Source organism: Ranitomeya variabilis, chromosome 4 (assembly GCF_051348905.1).
Source record: "Ranitomeya variabilis isolate aRanVar5 chromosome 4, aRanVar5.hap1, whole genome shotgun sequence".
Lineage (NCBI taxonomy): Eukaryota > Metazoa > Chordata > Amphibia > Anura > Dendrobatidae > Ranitomeya > Ranitomeya variabilis.
In genome coordinates, this window is record NC_135235.1 from 456,391,979 (window position 1) to 456,409,084 (window position 17,106).

The window sequence follows — 17,106 nt, forward strand, 5'->3', positions numbered from 1 at the left end:
TCGGCATGCAGCATTCCTGGAAGTCATGGCATGCAAGCATTTCTGCCCGGGTAGATGAGGGTTTAGAGGGATGGCTTTGGGTAAACTCATTCTGTTTTGACGTTCTGTTTCTTCGCTGTCTGCGTGCACTCTGGAGAGTGGCTTGTCGGGAGACTGTGCTCATTTTAGAGTGAATTCATATCCTTTAGATGCCTTAATGTCGATGAGTTTGCCCTAGTAACATGGGTCATTCACTTGTATTGTTTGCTTCAATGTCTAGATATAATTGTGAGCAGAGTTGCCAATTATAGAGGGACTTCTACATTAACGCTTAATCAGATCCTCCATACAGGAACAGCGCTTGTCTCCCATGCAATCTTAATGAACTCTATGTGAATAAACGATCCGTAAAATGACCGCTTGTCCCTTATAGTTCGCATTACTGTTGGCAGCACATCAATGTATGCGAGCCTTTTCTTAGTTAATTGCAAATATTTTTTACAAAGGTCAACTATTGGGAATAGGCATTCATACTAACATTATTTCTGCCATCATCAGTACGTGTACAAGTGTTTTTTTTTACCATGTGTTTATTATGTAGTCTGCATTTTCATAACTGGCATTCATATTAGAGGATAGCTGGCTGCGCCTAATGATCGCCTGTGTATCATGTGTAATGGGGAGTCCCAACATTGTCCTGATGGCAGCACAGGGTAAAAAGGATTGAGCATATTGGCATTCAATATGCCCACTCCTTTGTTTGCATAAGACACACTGCAGCTAGATATCTCTCCCTATTTAAAACACTTTTTTGGAATTTGAATGAATAATTATTAGCTCACGTGTTGGGCATCTGAACACTAATAGCCACAACCGAAGTGCCAACTTATGTTTCTACAGTGTGTCCGTAAAGTCATGGTGCACTTTTGACCAGTCACTGGAAAGCAACAAAAAACGATAGAAATGTGAAATCTGCTCCAAATAAAAGAAGAACTCTCCCAGTTTCATACCTATTCAGTGCAGTTCGATGTGGGCTCCATTTGTTGTCTTACACACATCCAAACGATAGTGAAGTTCTTGCCACACACGGGTAAGGCCATCTGGTGTAACAGAGTGAATAACGTCTGTGATTTTCTGTTTTAAGTGATTAATGTCGTTGATACGTTCAATGTACACATGTTGCTTCACATAACCCCAAAAGTAAAGGTCTAAGGGCGTCAGATCCAGGGATCGTGGTGGCCATGGCTTGACAGAACCTCTGCCTATCCACCGCCGGGGGAATGTTCTATCCAGAAACTTACCAACAATGGTGGCGTAGTGTGGAGGAGCGCCGTCCTGTTGAAAGATGACACTTTCAGGAAATTGTGGCACTGCATACAATTCCAACATGTCAAGATACATGTTTGCCATCACAGACTGCTCAGCGAGAAAAAAATGGGCTTATCACCTTATCAAGCATCAGGCCACACCACACGTTCACTTTAGGGGTGTTACGTTCATACTCAACGTAGCCATGAGGATGTTCAGCAGCCCATATTCGGACGTTATGGCGATGAACATGTCCACAGATATGGAAGGTTGCCTCATCGCTAAACACAATCTTCTGCAAAAATCTTGCATCATTGTTGATCTCATGATGCATATTTGAAGCAAACGTGCATCGTTTGGGTCTATCCGCCGGTTTGATAGCGCGCAACAGCCGCAATTTGTACCCCGTAAAACAGAGACTTTTCTTTAACACCTTATGAACTGTAGTCTTGCTTGGGTGTAATTGTCGAGCACACGCACGCACAGATTTTTTAGGGCTCCTTAGGTAGCTATCCCATATAGCCTCTACAGATGCCAAAATGTAAACTGTAAATAGATCCTGTGACTGGTCAAAAGTGCACCATGACTTTACGGACACACTGTATTTAATTTTTTTATTGAGGTGGTTAAGAAGTGGCATGCAAGGTTTTTTCCATGACAAAGAGCCTTGATTTGGAAATATTCTCTTCAGAGAGGAAATGGATGAGAACTCTAGTGCCACTTATTGGCCGTAGGAATCCTAAAAGTCAATATAAACCGAATAGCATGCAGTTCCACATCACTTTGGAGAAGGCAAACCAAACATTCCATTTACAGATACATGCTTTGGAGTGTTACCAAATCAGACCTCCTGCTTTACACTGATGAGGGGCAAAAGTGGGATGTTTCTGAGGGGGAGCTTAAGACTAATGTTTCTCTGTCGCCCATGACGGCACCACGGAGAGAGGGGATCCGCCCACCAAGGACAGGAAACCTACAGATAAAAAGGGCGGTACCACTCTCCCGCATCAGTTGGTTTCCTGTCCTTGATGGGAGACCTACAGACTTACCAGAAGGAAGATCGTCGTGGGATTCCGGGGCCAATCAGTCCGACTCAGGCAGCTGGGGTCCCTCTGCCTCGGCTGGTGTGGTCACCCGAAGCGCCACCGCTGGGGCTAGTGGGCCTCTAGGGTGTGCGGGGGAGGTGACATGGAGTTCGCGGTCACCTCCCTAGGTAAGATGCAGCAGCGGCAACATCCAGAGGGGTCCCTCTGTGGTTGCGGGAGGAGCGGCGCGGCTCTCCCTTTGGAAGCGTCAGCCTGCACACTGCATAGCCGACCGGCGTGCAGGGACCGCGCGTTAGGGCAGGCTGCAAAAAGACCGGGAGCTTCGGTGGGCAGCGGGTCATGTGCGGCACCATCTTGAAACTGCACGTTGGAAAGAGCGATAATGGCACACTCCGCAGGCGCCGGAAGAGGCGCTTCTGCGCAGGCGCATAATTGAATCTAGCGGCATAAAAAGAGGCTGCTTCAGTAATCCGTCTGTAAAGGAACCGCAGCACGAGCCGCGGCACAGGCCGCAGCGCAAACCGCAGCACTAGCCACAAAAAAAAATAAAAAAAAAAATGCCACAGCAGCGATAAACATACAGGGGGGTCCCTCTGTGGTTACGGGGAGAGTGGCGCTCTCCCCCCTGAAGCATAAGCCTGCAATCTGCAAAAGCCGGGGCCCCCGGTGTGCAAGGGGAAAAAAAAAAAAAAGCCGCATGCTGCCTCTCCCAGAATCTTCTCCAGGGAAACACCTCTCAGCCTACTTCAGTTGCCAGGCCTAGACCTCATGGGGGAGAGAAAATCATTGACAGCAATGCAGCACTCCTGATGGGACGCCGCTTCCCCTTATGATGGGCTCTCGGCGTCACCAGCTCCCCCTGTTTTTTAGCAGGTATGGAGCCAGCACAGGTAAGTGCATGGTGGAATGTTCTGTTGATAGCTCATGCCTTTGTGCAAAGCTGTGCTAGATCTTCATATGTGAGGTATGTTTTCACATATACACAGCCAGACCTTGGACCTCTAGGCTATAATAAGGCCATATGTCCAGGCTACATCTCATGATTTGCCTTAAGTTAGTTGCATGTCTTGTCTGCGCAGAGCCTTATGATTAGACTTCAAAGTGACCTTTGGAAGCATGGTTTTCACTTTTTTTTGTGAGGGGGGTCTGATAAACAGGTGTCTCACTTTTCTTTGCAACTTAACTACTCTATGCCTTGGGAGGACATATAGTGTTAATAGAGCACTTTGCCTCCATGAAGACTGCCCTTCAGCTGCGACTCATTAGTTAGCTCCTTCGGGTGGGGTCAGTCTGACAAATGAGATGTACTATTCAGAGTGGAGGCTTATCCGTATCTCTGAGAGATTGCTCTTTTGCTTGTAACTATGTGCCAATTTTCAAGCATGACTGTAGCTCTTTGCATTATATTGCGTGTCTGTGTATCATATTGCTTCTATGCATTATGTCGTGTGTCCCTGTATCATGTCGCATCATAGTGCTTCTATGCATTATATTACATGCCTCTACGTATCATATTACATCATGGTGCCTCTATGCCTTATATTGCGTGCCTCTGTGCATCATATTGCGGCATGGTGCCTCTATGCATCTTACTGAGTGCCTCTGTGCGTCATATGGCATCATGGTGCCTCTCTGCATTATATGGCATGTCTCTGTGTATCATATTGCATCATAGTGTTTTTATGCATTATATTGCATGCCTCTATGTATCGTTTTGCATCATAGTACCTCTAGGCATCGTATTGAGTGCCTCTGCGTGTTGTATTGCATCATGGTGCCTCTATGCATCGTACTGAGTGCCTCTGGGTGTCATATTGTATCATAGTGCATCAATGCATCATACTGAGTGCCTCTGTGCTTCATATTGCATTATTGTGCCTCTACGTATCATATTGAGAGCCTCTGTGCATCATGTTGCATCATAGTGCCTTTATGCATCATATTGAGTGCATCTGTGCTTCATATTGCATCAGTGCCTCTATGCATCATATTGAGTGCCGCTGTGCAGCATGTTGCATTATAGTGCCTTTATGCATCATATTGAGTACCTCTGCTTCATATTGCATCATTGTGCTTTTATGCATCATATTGAGTGCCTCTGCATCATGTTGCATCTTAGTGCCTCTATGCATCATATCGAGTGCCTCTGTGTATCATATTGCATCATAGTGCCTTTGTGCTTCATGTTGTATTATAGTTTCATATTGCCTCTGTGCATCATAGTTCACAGTGCCTCTGTGCATCATGTTGCATCATGTCGCATCTTAGTGCTTCATATTGCCTTTATGCATTGTATTGCATTATATTGCATCGTGGTGCTTCATTGTGCTTTTTTGCTTCACATTGCACATTGCACATTGATGCATAGCCCCTCCATGCATCAAAATGTGTGCTTACGGGCATCTTATTGCTTCAGTGCCCCTGTACCTTAGGGGTTATCATTAGTATCATAGTACCTCTGTGCTTCCTAGTACTTCGGGCTTGGTATTTTCTTTTTTGGCTCTGGGTTAGACCTTCTGATTTAGGTTATGCAGCCACGCACAAGGTATATCGTGGATCTACCATTTCACATTTTTGTCTTGGGCCCCAACTCTGGCTTATAGAGTCCTAGTGGTTTTGTACCCAGTTCCAACTTCTGTTGATTCATTCTTTACAACAGGGCTTAGCTGAGCTTTGCTTGAATTGGCTGAGTAAATTAGCAGTTCTTCCGTATGGAACAGTTTTTCTCAACCTATAAAGGGACATACTACTGTCCTGGGAGCAGAAAATACCAAGAGGTGGAAGGAAAAAATCCTTACCAATTCCACATGTGACAATCAGGCTGGTTTCCCTGATTAACATCCAGTAGACAGATTCACGTCCCATAAGTCTATTGTACTATGGTTACCAGGGACGGCATGTCTACCTTTGGCACCTTGTGGCGAATCAGCACCTCTCTGGTGGGAAGAATCCTGTTTTTCTCTAGCCATAGAGTATGGCTACTCCCTCCATGGCTGATAACACTGACAAGCTTGCCTTTTAGGATATGTATATGTGTGTAATGTCTGTAAAATAGGAGCGATGATCCACGTTTCCCTTTCAGCGTTTCTAATGAGAGGCCAACTCTGGTAATGTTAGGAAATATTACCTGCCGGATTGTGTATTCCTTAGTTGCAATAATATCCAACCCTTGTTTGGGGTTTAGACACCTAAGGATTCGGAATAGACGTGATCTCCTGGATGAGTAATATGTGTACATCCTAATGCTCTGCCATTATCCATGTACTAACTGTTATTGGTTTGATCTTCCCGCAGTCCAGGACCGGAGGCTAGTGGCACGCGCGGGGTGAGAGCGCGCCCTTATGACGCAAGCAGACGCCGCGGTGCATGACTGGGTAATCCAGTCTGAACAGGCACATGTTGCTTCTCCAAGTCCCCTCCTCGTGGAAATATAGAGCAGGTGGTCGGGGGCCGGTACTCTGAGGCCTCATATGTGGAAATGGTCAAAAGGCTGGTCACCCAGACTTCTCTGGGCATCTCCTCAGAATATTAGCCATAATATTCATTGTGAATGTTTCCAGGAGTGGAGTAGACCATATAGGAACCACCTTTCAGGTTCCAAGTTAGAAGAGGGAGTTTCCAATAACAGCTGTCTAAGAGTTTCTGCAAGGAATTGGAACAGGGGCTAGCCACAAATACTTTAAAAGTTCAAGTCTTGGCTTTAAGGGCCCTGTACAATTCCGACCCGGCTGGGTATCGGGGATATCCAGGTTCATCAAAGCGTTGGCCAGGTCTAGACCCATCCCCTCTCAGTTTACTCCTCCTTGGAATTTAAACTTGGATCTTATATCCCTATCCAAACCTCCTTTTGAACCCCGGTCAGAGGTTTCTCTGGGAATCTGTCCCTTAAAACATCATATGAATCGGTGGGTTCCCAGGTTTATCAGGGCAGCAGGTAGTTCGAGGCCACTTCCAGTAAAAGTTCCCTTCAATGGGATTTATTTTTGGTCCTTAAAACCCTGTCTAAACCGCCCTTCAAACCCTTAGAGGATATCCCATTAAAACTCCTATCCCTCAAAACATCCCTGCTCGTCGCCCTCTCATCTGCTCGTAGAATAAGCGACATACAGGCACTATCTTCTAACCCTCCTCATACACGGTTTTTAGAGAATAGGGTTACTCTCAAAATAGATCCTGCATACCTCCCGAAGGTGGCATCCCGGTTCCACAGAACTCAAGAGATATCCCTTCCCTCCTTTTGTCTTAACCCTAAAAATAGGGAGGAGGAATCATTGCATACACTAGATGTCAGGAGATGCTTCACGTAGTACTTAGAAGCCACCAGAGAGAATAGGGAGGATGCCTCTCTTTTTATGTGCTTTCAGGATCCCTGGAAGGGGAAAAAAGCCTCCAAAGCTACTCTGGCAAGATGGATCACAGATGCTATCAGCCTATCATACTCATCAAGTGGAATGTCTATTTCCGGGGAGGTCAAGGCTCACTCAACGAGAGCAGTGCCAGCTTCTTGGGCGAGAAGGCCGGAGCTTCGATTGACCAGATATGTAGAGCTGCTACTTGGTCATCACCTTCCACATTCTATAGGCACTATAGATTGGACCTTATCTCCTCTTCGGACCTTACTTTCGGTAAAGGGTTCTGGAAGCGGTGGTCCCTCCCTGAATGTACAAATCTATGAAATCTCTCCGTGGTGCCGTCATGGGCGACAGAGAAAAATATAGTTCTTACCGATAACGGTATTTCTCTGAGCCCATGACGGCACCCGTACATTCCCTCCCTTCACTCATGGGTGTGCACGTTAATATAGTGCCATAGTTTATTTTATGATAGGTCACGCGGTATCTCAATTAAGTTAAGTAATATTGAAACTAATAAGCTGTTCCATAGTCTCCCATTGTTCTCTAGTAAACAACTGATGCGGGAGAGTGGTACCGCCCTTTTTATCTGTAGGTTTCCTGTCCTTGGTGGGCGGATCCCCTCTCTCCGTGGTGCCGTCATGGGCTCAGAGAAATACCGTTATCGGTAAGAACTATATTTTTCTTCTTGTACAGAGTGCCAAGATAATATGAAGAGACTTATAGGCCTCGCAATGCTCCATTGAGAAATTAAATATAGAAATATCTTTTTTAGCGAAGCGGCAAACTACTGTAGAAGTTATCCAAATCAGACCTCCTGCGTTGCACTGATGAGGTGCAAACACCCCAGTACATGTGTCTGGTTTTGCTTTTTATGTTAAGTCATGTGGCAAGGCTCATTAAAGGGCCAATATTTACTTTTACGATTGCGATAACCAGTAGGTGGCACTAGAGTTTTAGTCTTCTTCTTCTCTGAAGAGAATATTTGTGTCATGGTTAGGACATGGTTTATGTCCTGTTTTCTCTCAGGGTTAATTTTGCTGGCCTCCCTTTCGATCTGGGAGGGGTATTTGTACTCACTCCAGACTAGGATTCCCTGTCAGCTATACTCTCGTTCTAGTCTGTGTGCCTGACCTCTGGAGTGCGTGCCCGGTTTGCAATTGTTTTCCTTGCTCTCCGTGCGTTACTCTGTTTGTTTGTTCTTTTGGATTTCTGATCTCTGGCTTCTCATCGGATAATCCCGTCTCTACCCCTTTGGTACCTCGTGATCTCCTGGTTCAGATCTTGGCTTGTTTGACTACTCTCCTGTGTAGATTGTCTCCTCTGCACCCCGGTGTCTTGCTCCGCCCCCAACCACCTCCCACTCTGTCACATGGTTCAGATCCTGGTTGTTACCTGGTTAGTAACCCTTCGCGTTGCCCAGCTCCCTTGCTGCTGTGTGCAGCGTTTCCCACAGCAATATTACCCGGGAGCCGTGGCAATTTGCTTATTTAATTTCCCAGAGGAGCATTACATGGCCTAGAAGTCTCTTTACTCCGGTTTAGCATTCTCCACAAGGAGAAAAGTTTACTTTTATAACCAAAGATTCTTAATAGCATGTTGTATTTTGTAGTACCAGGAAGAATAAAATAAAATGTGGTGTAGCCATGTGTTGAACATCGCTTTCTAATGGGTTAACAAACACATGCCTCTGTCCAAGGCGCTGAGGATTTCCATATTGTAGCAGCAGAAAAACTGTCTAATACCATTTGTCAGAGATTAGTGAAGAAGGTTGCTCACCTCAATTAATTACAGTCCATTGTGTGCCTTCTCACTTTCCAACTTCCTGATCATCTCTCAGAAGTCAGCCACCTCCTCCAGAAGGCGACCCATTTATTGGCATTGTTCCTGTGCATATCGAGGCTGACATTATAAACCGTTCTATAAACGCCTCTCTATGCCTAGACTATTTGTAATCCTGGCATTGTGTCTTCCCTCCGTCCATGACATGCCGATTTCAGGCGCATGAATAAAATCACTGAAGGAATAAGAGGTCCCACCGCCGCTGAGTTATGGTCGCCTCCAGGGGAGTAAGGAGGGAAGTATTACGAATGTGATCCTGTTATTGTGCTTTTTGATGCAAAATGAAGGATATTGAGGCAAGCATAGCCTAAAACGTATGGCTGCCATGAGAGAGAGCAACAAACTAGAACAGTAGCCGTGGCCACATTAATAAAAAAGGAAATCTCTGTGGTTGTAGAAATCACACACTCCTACGAATTCATAAAAAATGAATGATGTGTCATTCCAATATGGATCTGGGATTCATAGTTGTAAGGTTGAAAGAAGACACAAATTACTGGCCTCTAGTTCCCAGTAAAGATGTGTGAAGCAATTCTCTCCACCCTGGACCATGGTCCTGGTCAGTAGTCTCTGGCCGTGGTCTGTAGTGGGGCAATTTTTCTTAAGGTACCTTCACACTGAACAACGATATCGCTAGTGATCCGTGACGTTGCAGCGTCCTGGATAGCGATATCGTTGTGTTTGACACGCAGCAGCGATCTGGATCCTGCTGTGACATCGTTGGTCGGAGCTAGAAGGCCAGCACCTTATTTCGTCGCAGGCTCACCCGCTGACATCGTTGAGTCGGCGTGTGTGACGCCGATTCAGCGATGTCTTCACTGGTAACCAGGGTAAACATCGGGTTACTAAGCGCAGGGCCGCGCTTAGTAACCCGATGTTTACCCTGGTTACCAGTGTAAATGTAAAAAAAACCAAACACTACATACTTACATTCCGGTGTCTGTCGCGTCCCCCGGCGTCCGCTTCCCTGCACTGTGTCAGCGCCGGCCGGCCGTAAAGCAGAGCACAGCGGTGACGTCACCGCTCTGCTTTACAGCCGACGCTTACACAGTGCAGGGAAGCGGACGCCGGGGAACGCGACAGACACCGGAATGTAAGTATGTAGTGTTTGTTTTTTTTACAATTACACTGGTAACCAGGGTAAACATCGGGTTACTAAGCGTGGCCCTGCGCTTAGTAACCCGATGTTTACCCTGGTTACCCGGGGACTTCGGCATCGTTGGTCGCTGGAGAGCTGTCTGCGTGACAGCTCTCCAGCGACCACACAACGACGAAACAGCGTAGCTGCAGCGATCGGCATCGTTGTCTATATCGCTGCAGCGTCGCTTAATGTGACGGTACCTTTACTTTCTCTAATCTCAGGCTCGACTTGTGATTAGTCGCGCTGGCAGCCATTATTTGTGCTGGGGCTACCAGATTTTCTGGGTACAGCTCTCCCAGCAGGTCCCTGTCTGTCCTCTCCCAAAATCAATAGGGTAGGTGGGGAGCTGCAGGAGAGCACAAGCCACCGTCTTCCTGATAACCGGGCCTATCGCAACCTTCCTCCATGCCTGTGGTGTTACTTAACATCTTGAGCATATAGCCTATCAGTGACTACTGTAGGAAGGCACACTGGTGGTTAATGAGGGGTCTACAGCTGATCTGTGTAATATACTGTGTGTAATGAGATTTTCTGATTAAAAATAGACTCCATATTGAAAATTCAAAGTTTATGGGCAACAAAATTCTTTTCTTTTTGACACTTTTAGTAAATTATGCAATGACAATTGCAGTGGCTGCTGTTCAGATATCCAAGTTGTCAAGACCTAAGGTTCTAATGGTTGGAAATAAAAAAGAAAGGAATATGGAGTGCTTCTTTAAGACCTGCATGTGCACTGCAGTGTGTAATACTGCATTGTTCTGTGTTATGACCCACACAGAAGTATTCCATCTCCCCCTTAGTATCTTTCTTACATGAACACATTGCTGGTGGTGTGGGGGAGCTGTCTGACCAGTATATGTCTCCTGTATCTGAAAGTCCTAGCCTGGAATGCGCTATCATGACTAAATTTAGCAGCTAGTCACTGCCCCCCGCTCACACCCCTGCACAGCCGCGGGCTACGGGTAACAGCTGTTTGAACAACTGGTCTGACTTGAGCAACATCCTGTAACCTCCATGTTCTCCGGTCACCACCTAAAGAAAAAATAAATTATACATGTTTGGTATCTGCCTACTCATACTGACCTGGTGAATCATTTTGCCAGGTCCGTTTTTCCATTTTGTAAACATGGTAAATAGAAAAACCCAAAATATTGGTGTAATTGCACCTTTTTTTGCAATTGCACCGCACTTGAATTTTTTTTCCCAATTTCCAGTACACAATATGGTAAAATCAATGCTGTCGTTCGAAAGTGCAACTCGTCCCACAATAAACAAGCCCTCATACGGCTTTATTGACGGGAAACTAAAAAAGTTGTGGCTCTTGGAAGAAGGGGAGGAAAAAATGAAAAATGGAAAATCGTCTGGGGATGAAGGGGTTAAAGGGGCTACAGCACTTTGCCTTCATTTTTCACATTGCCACTGAAGAGCATGGGGCAAGCTGCAGCACCAGTCACTACCACCCATAATGGCTTGCTGCTGCGCCTGTGAAGGGAACGTCGTTTTCCACTTCTGTTACCCATAGTAGTTTCAAGTTGCCTTAGCAAAGTTAAAAGCACCACTTCAGCGTTATCACTGGAGTGGTGTCACTAGACTAAGTTCCCTGCCTTTTGTACAATATTTACCAGCCACCGCCTTCATCTTTACTCAGCACTGCGCCGGTCCGTCTCCAGTAGTTAGTGACCGGCCGGATCACTCCAGTGTTTGCTGGGCAATCTAGAAGTCACTACTCAAGTTAGAGAACGAGGCTTATGGTACAAATAGAGCTTGTGTCCATTAACTCTGACTTTCAGTCAGTCAGAAGTTGTGGTCACAAGATGACAGCACTGGCCGGAGCGGCGTCGGGATGAGCTGAACACTGTGACTAGTAAGTATAAGTGGCACAGCTTTAGCACTGGGAAAAAAATACCTACTGGAGTGGTGCTCTCAAGGTTGTGTTTTTTTTTTTTCTCTCTTTTTAGTCAGTGATTACAATTATATCAGTCTATTCAGGGTGCGACCTCAGGCTTTGGGCCTAAGACTCCAATCAACCATATCTTAACTTAGAAGTAAGGAGGTGTGTTTTTTTTTAATTTTTTTTATTTGCATCTCTTATAGAAAATCTGTCACTTTTCAGAAATATATAATTTTACTTGGTGTAAATGCCCCTTCTCTCCTAACCCTGGGTTGCTTGTGTTTTTTTAGTTCCTAGGTATGGCCCCTCTTCCCTGTTTATAAGTTTTGTTCAGGAAGAATCAGACGGCAGTATAAGTCAGACAAGAAGCACAGCGCAATGCTTCGACTTGTCGGTGGCTCTCCCGACCTGAGCATGACAGCTTCGTGTATTTCTATACAGCTGTCACGCTCTGGTAGGGAGAGCTTCCGGCCAGTCCGTGCATTGCGTTGCGATCCTCGTCCAAGTTACACAGCCGTCTGACTCTTCCCTTATACAGAAGTGTTGAAGACCACACCTACTTGTTAGTATAAACTAGATTTAGATACAGGGAAAAGGGGGTCATATGTTAGGAATGGAGAAGCTGCGAAATGAAAGAAATACTATGCCAGATTCATAGGTAATAGGAAAAAAAAGCTACATATTTGTGGCAATGACGGGGTCTGTTATAAGAGCCGTGTGTGCATTTCTTCTGGTAGGTCTCCTGTAATAATCTGTGTAGTCAGTTGTCATTATAAAGACTGTAGTTTTCTTTTTCCCCTCCATTTTGAAATTGAGGTCTCTGAGGAAGTGCGCATTATACTCTCTCGGATCTCCCACCCGCCTCCCCCCGTTACTTCATTGCCCCGAGCATTCTGTATGCATTTCCCACTGACTTGAAAAGAAAGCTGATTAAAAAGCTTTTTTGAATGAAGACGCCTGAATATCACACTGGTAATTTCCTACAACTTCACCAATATATAGAAAATGGTAATTCTCGCCGAGGCGTCCACTTAAATCATTCACTTGTGTTTTTTGGAAAATGGGCAGGCCGCTGACGTCTGTTCGAATACCCCTATTCAGATTCTAGCTGCACTTTGAGGAAAGAAGGATTTACACTGGTTTAATTTCTTCTGTCAGGTCCTATCCACAGGGCAAAAACAATAAATGCGTTGGCAGGTAGAGTGTGTATAAAGGCAGTGACTCGGGGGTTAGTCACGCATTGTGCTCCCTGCCGTTATTTTCTAGCTTGTATAATTAGCGGGCTCATCGTTCAGGTAGGCCTCTGTGATGGAGCGCGCGTCGGGTCCTCCTGCTGTTACGGAGAAGGCCGCTGCGCTCTGGGAAGCTTTTAGCCGCTGATCCTGCGCTGTCCTGTAATGATGAGAGCAGAATGACTGCCGCAGAGATTAATGGGGGCTCCTTCGCTTTACTCCTGTAAATGAGCTTAAAGGTGTACAGGGAAATTAGCGTCTGAGAATCCATTTCTTCTAGGAATCTCCTCATATTAGGAAACATTTCACTCAGCTCTCCAGGGACGCGTTAATGTGAATTTAATCTCCTCTAAAACTCGGGCCGCTGTCCATGATCTCATCCTGTTGAATGATTTTTTTTAATTATACTTTTATATCGGGAAATTATTGTTTTAATGAAAGCTATAAAAAATGAATGTGTAATTTAATCTAAAAAATCCAATAGAAATAAGACCATTGCATTATATCCATCCTTCACTGCACTAGGACAGCGCTCATGTCTGCAAAAGGCGCAAGTGTACATAATATGTATAAAAAGAATAGATGTCCAATTACCTGATAAAATATTCTGGTATTTTTTAGGTCTAGAGAAACAGAAAATCTGCTATTAAGTGATTGCCAATTGACCCATACGCAATGTTCGCATGTTGCGTGTTTGCTTCGTTTTTTTTTTTTCTGCCGTCAAAACCTGCTCTCTTGGCAGTAAAGGCGCTGCTTACAAAAAGCAGGTTTTGGGTGGTTTTTTTCACTTTTTTTTGCTGCGTTTTTGTTATCTCTTGTGCATGCTGATAACGTTTAGTGCCCACCCCAAAAAACATAATGCAGCTTAGGTTTTTGGACCAAAAATGTGTCAAAACCTGCTGCCTGCATTTTTTTGCTGCGTTTTTGCACTTACTCGTTGCTTTTTGTGGGGGAAAAAACGCTGTAAGAACTGACATGCTGCAATTTTCAAAAACACAGCATCTTTTTTTTTTTTTTTTTTTTTGGACACATTTTTCTCTGTTTGGTTTTATCACAAAACCTAAAGCATTTCTTCGTACCAACAAAGAGAATAAGGTTCCTTAAAGTCTCATGCACCCCTATCTTATTTTTTCCTGGCAAATTTAAATCGGCAGCATGTAATTTCTTTCATCGTTTTCTTGCAGATTTCAGCCATGCTAATGAGTTGGGAAAAACCCGCAACAAAAACGCAAGTAAGAAAACACAAGCAGTTTTCCTATTTTTATCTATATCTGGGTCTACTATGAATGTCGCATTTACAGTGGAAAAATTGCACAATAAGGTCAAATATTGTTCTCCTGAGATCTTATATACCGTAATCTCTTGGGGTATTTAATTTTTTCTTTCCCCCTTAAGTTTTGATATTTTATAAAGGTTCTACCCACCCTCTCCCCTCAGCAAAAAAAATAAAAATAAAAAAGCTTATTTCTTATTAGGCCTGAACAGTAAATACAAATAAAAAAAAATGCAAACATTCTTTACACCATGTTATGTACCATAAAATGCCATTATTTTTTTTTTTTCAATAATAGAACAAGACATTATACAGCCTTTTATGTTTAATATAGAAATTATAGATACTGAAGAGGTTAAAACAGAAAAAAAAAATGCTGGTTATTATGGCCCTTTCAGGCCTTAACATTAAGGGGTCAATTAATCGCCCATTATTATTATAATTATTTATTGTTATAGCGCCATTTATTCCATGGCGCTTTACATGGGAGGAGGGGTATACATAATAAAAACAAGTACAATAATCTTAAACAATACAAGTCACAACTGGTACAGGAGGAGAGAGGACCTTCTACAATCTTCAAGCCCATTACACCATTTCCTCTAGATGTAGAGGATGCCCCCTGTCAATGCCATGACATGGTGGTTTTTCAGTTATTAAAAAAATGAAATGAACTTTGTAGCTAGTCATGGTACTGCCGTCCACCCGTTCCCTGAATTATTTTGGCCTGGCATTCTCTGCTCCCATTATATTTATATCCTTCTTGTACACTGGAGCCCAAAAGTGGAAGCATAGGGCCCGATTCATCAAAACTAGCATAGGTCCACACCTCTCTATGAATCTGGAGTGCTTGACTAGTGTTGTGCACCACACCAGTGATCTTACTCCAGTCAGGGACTGGAGGGAGATTTCTGCAGTGGGGAACGCCACTTCTCTTCATAAATTAGATGAGCATTCCCTGTCGGAATTCCACCCATTTTGGCAGAGCTGGGAGAAACTGGGATGAAAGCGCCAAAAGTAGCAACTCCAAGTTGTTCCTCGATTGTGACTTTTCGATGCTTTATACTCCAGAATTCTGGTGTGAAAGCTGTGATGAATTGGCCCGTGGACTCTTGATTTTTTTGACATTGGCATTAATGAGCCCAAATCATCATACTGGGCCGAGCGTGTAGACTCCGTCTCCCTCTTTGCCCGTACTTTCTCAGCGTGGCTTCCAATTGTGTCACAACTTCAGACAATTCTGCAGTCTCGGTGGCCATGTCGGTGTTGTACGAGTGTGAAAGTAATGATTGGTAATTATTCATTTGTAGTTTCATGAGAAAATATCAACATGGTGACTGTGAAAATAATGAGCAATTATAATTTCGCTGCACGTCTGGGGTAATTTTCACACCGAGACAAAGCAGATGGCATGGGTTTACTGGATGCGGATACACTTGATGATAAATACTGTCAACTTCCTTTTACTCGGCTATTAAAGGGCCAAGTAAGGTGCCAGGCTATCAACCTTGTAAATATTAGATGTTGGTAAAGAACTAACCCACAACATAAAGCCAAAGGGCAGTCTACAAGAATCCCTGCCATTTCCTCTAAAGACCTACCCCAAGAGACCCCCATGGTAAAGGCCATTTAAAATTTGAAAACTTTTGCACACTAAATAAAAATGCCCATGTCTCTTGAACCGTATGGGGGATTTAAAAAATACTAAGAACAGGATAAATAAGAATAATATGAAGGCAATAACTGGCCACATTCAACCTGCTGATAGGTCCTCTGTCAATAGCTGTTCCCCTGATCTTATCTTCTCCCAAAACTACTGATTGTCTCCTTGAAATTTCACTTTTACCCCAAAAAGTGCCACCATGCTTATTGGCATTAACTGTTGGGTGTAGATTATTTTGAGGTGTAAGTAATCTATTCCTATATATCTTGTGTGTTATATCTGTGTGATTCTAAATATGTCTATTTATATGTATATATACAGTGTCTTGAAAAAGTATTCATACCCCGTTAACTTTTCCACATTTTTTCACGTTACACCCACAAACGTAAATGTATTTTATTGGGATTTTATGTGATCTACTAATACAAAGTTGGAAATGATACATGGTTTTCTAATTATTTTAAACCCCCTTATGCCAAATGCCATTTTTCGATGTTTGTTTTTTCCTCCCCTTCTTCCCAGGGCTATAACTTTTCTATGTGTCTGTCATTTAAGGCCCCGTCTCACATAGCGAGATCGCTAGCGAGATCGCTGCTGAGTCACAAGTTTTGTGACGCAACAGCGACCTCAGTAGCGATCTCGCTATGTGTGACACGTACCAGCGATCAGGCCCCTGCTGTGAGATCGCTGGTCGTGTCGGAATGGCCTGGACCTTTTTTTGGTCGTTGAGGTCCCGCTGACATCGCTGAATCGGTGTGTGTGACACCGATCCAGCGATGTCTTCACTGGTAACCAGGGTAAACATCGGGTTACTAAGCGCAGAGCCGCGCTTAGTAACCCGATGTTTACCCTGGTTACCAGCGTAAATGTAAAAAAAACCAAACAGTACATACTCACCATCTGATGTCCGTCAGGTCCCTTGCCGTCCGCTTCCTGCTCTGACTGAGATCCGGCCGTACAGTGAGAGCAGAGCGCAGCAGTGACGTCACCGCTGCGCTCTGCTCTCACTGTACGGCGGCACTCAGTCAGAGCAGGAAGCGGACGGCAAGGGACCTGACGGACACCGAAAGGCGAGTATGTACTGTTTGTTTTTTTTGGTAACCAGGGTAAACATCGGGTTACTAAGCGCGGCCCTGCGCTTAGTAACCCGATGTTTACCCTGGTTACCCGGGTGCTGCAGGGGGACTTCGACATCGTTCAAGACAGTTTCAACGATGCCGAAGTCGTTCCCCTGATCGTTGGTCGCTGGAGAGAGCTGTCTGTGTGACAGCTCCCCAGCGACCACACAGCGACTTACCAACGATCATGGCCAGGTCGTATCGCTGGTCGTGATCGTTGGTAAATCGCTATGTGTGACGGGGCCTTTAGAGACCTTTACT

General features: G+C 44.6%; 1 protein-coding gene across 4 annotated transcripts in view; it reads left to right on the plus strand.

Moving 5' to 3' along the window:
• The window catches only part of RPRD1B (regulation of nuclear pre-mRNA domain containing 1B), a 108,905-nt gene that overhangs the window by 52,541 nt on the left and 39,258 nt on the right, over positions 1 to 17,106 (plus strand). For 2 of the 4 annotated variants that reach the window (XM_077251615.1, XM_077251613.1), the window contains exon 4: positions 13,976 to 14,023. The exons of the other annotated variants lie outside the window; for them this stretch is intronic. In XM_077251615.1, the coding sequence (XP_077107730.1) occupies positions 13,976 to 14,023 (48 nt within the window). The remainder of the gene's footprint in view (positions 1 to 13,975; positions 14,024 to 17,106) is intronic. 4 annotated transcript variants of the gene reach the window in all.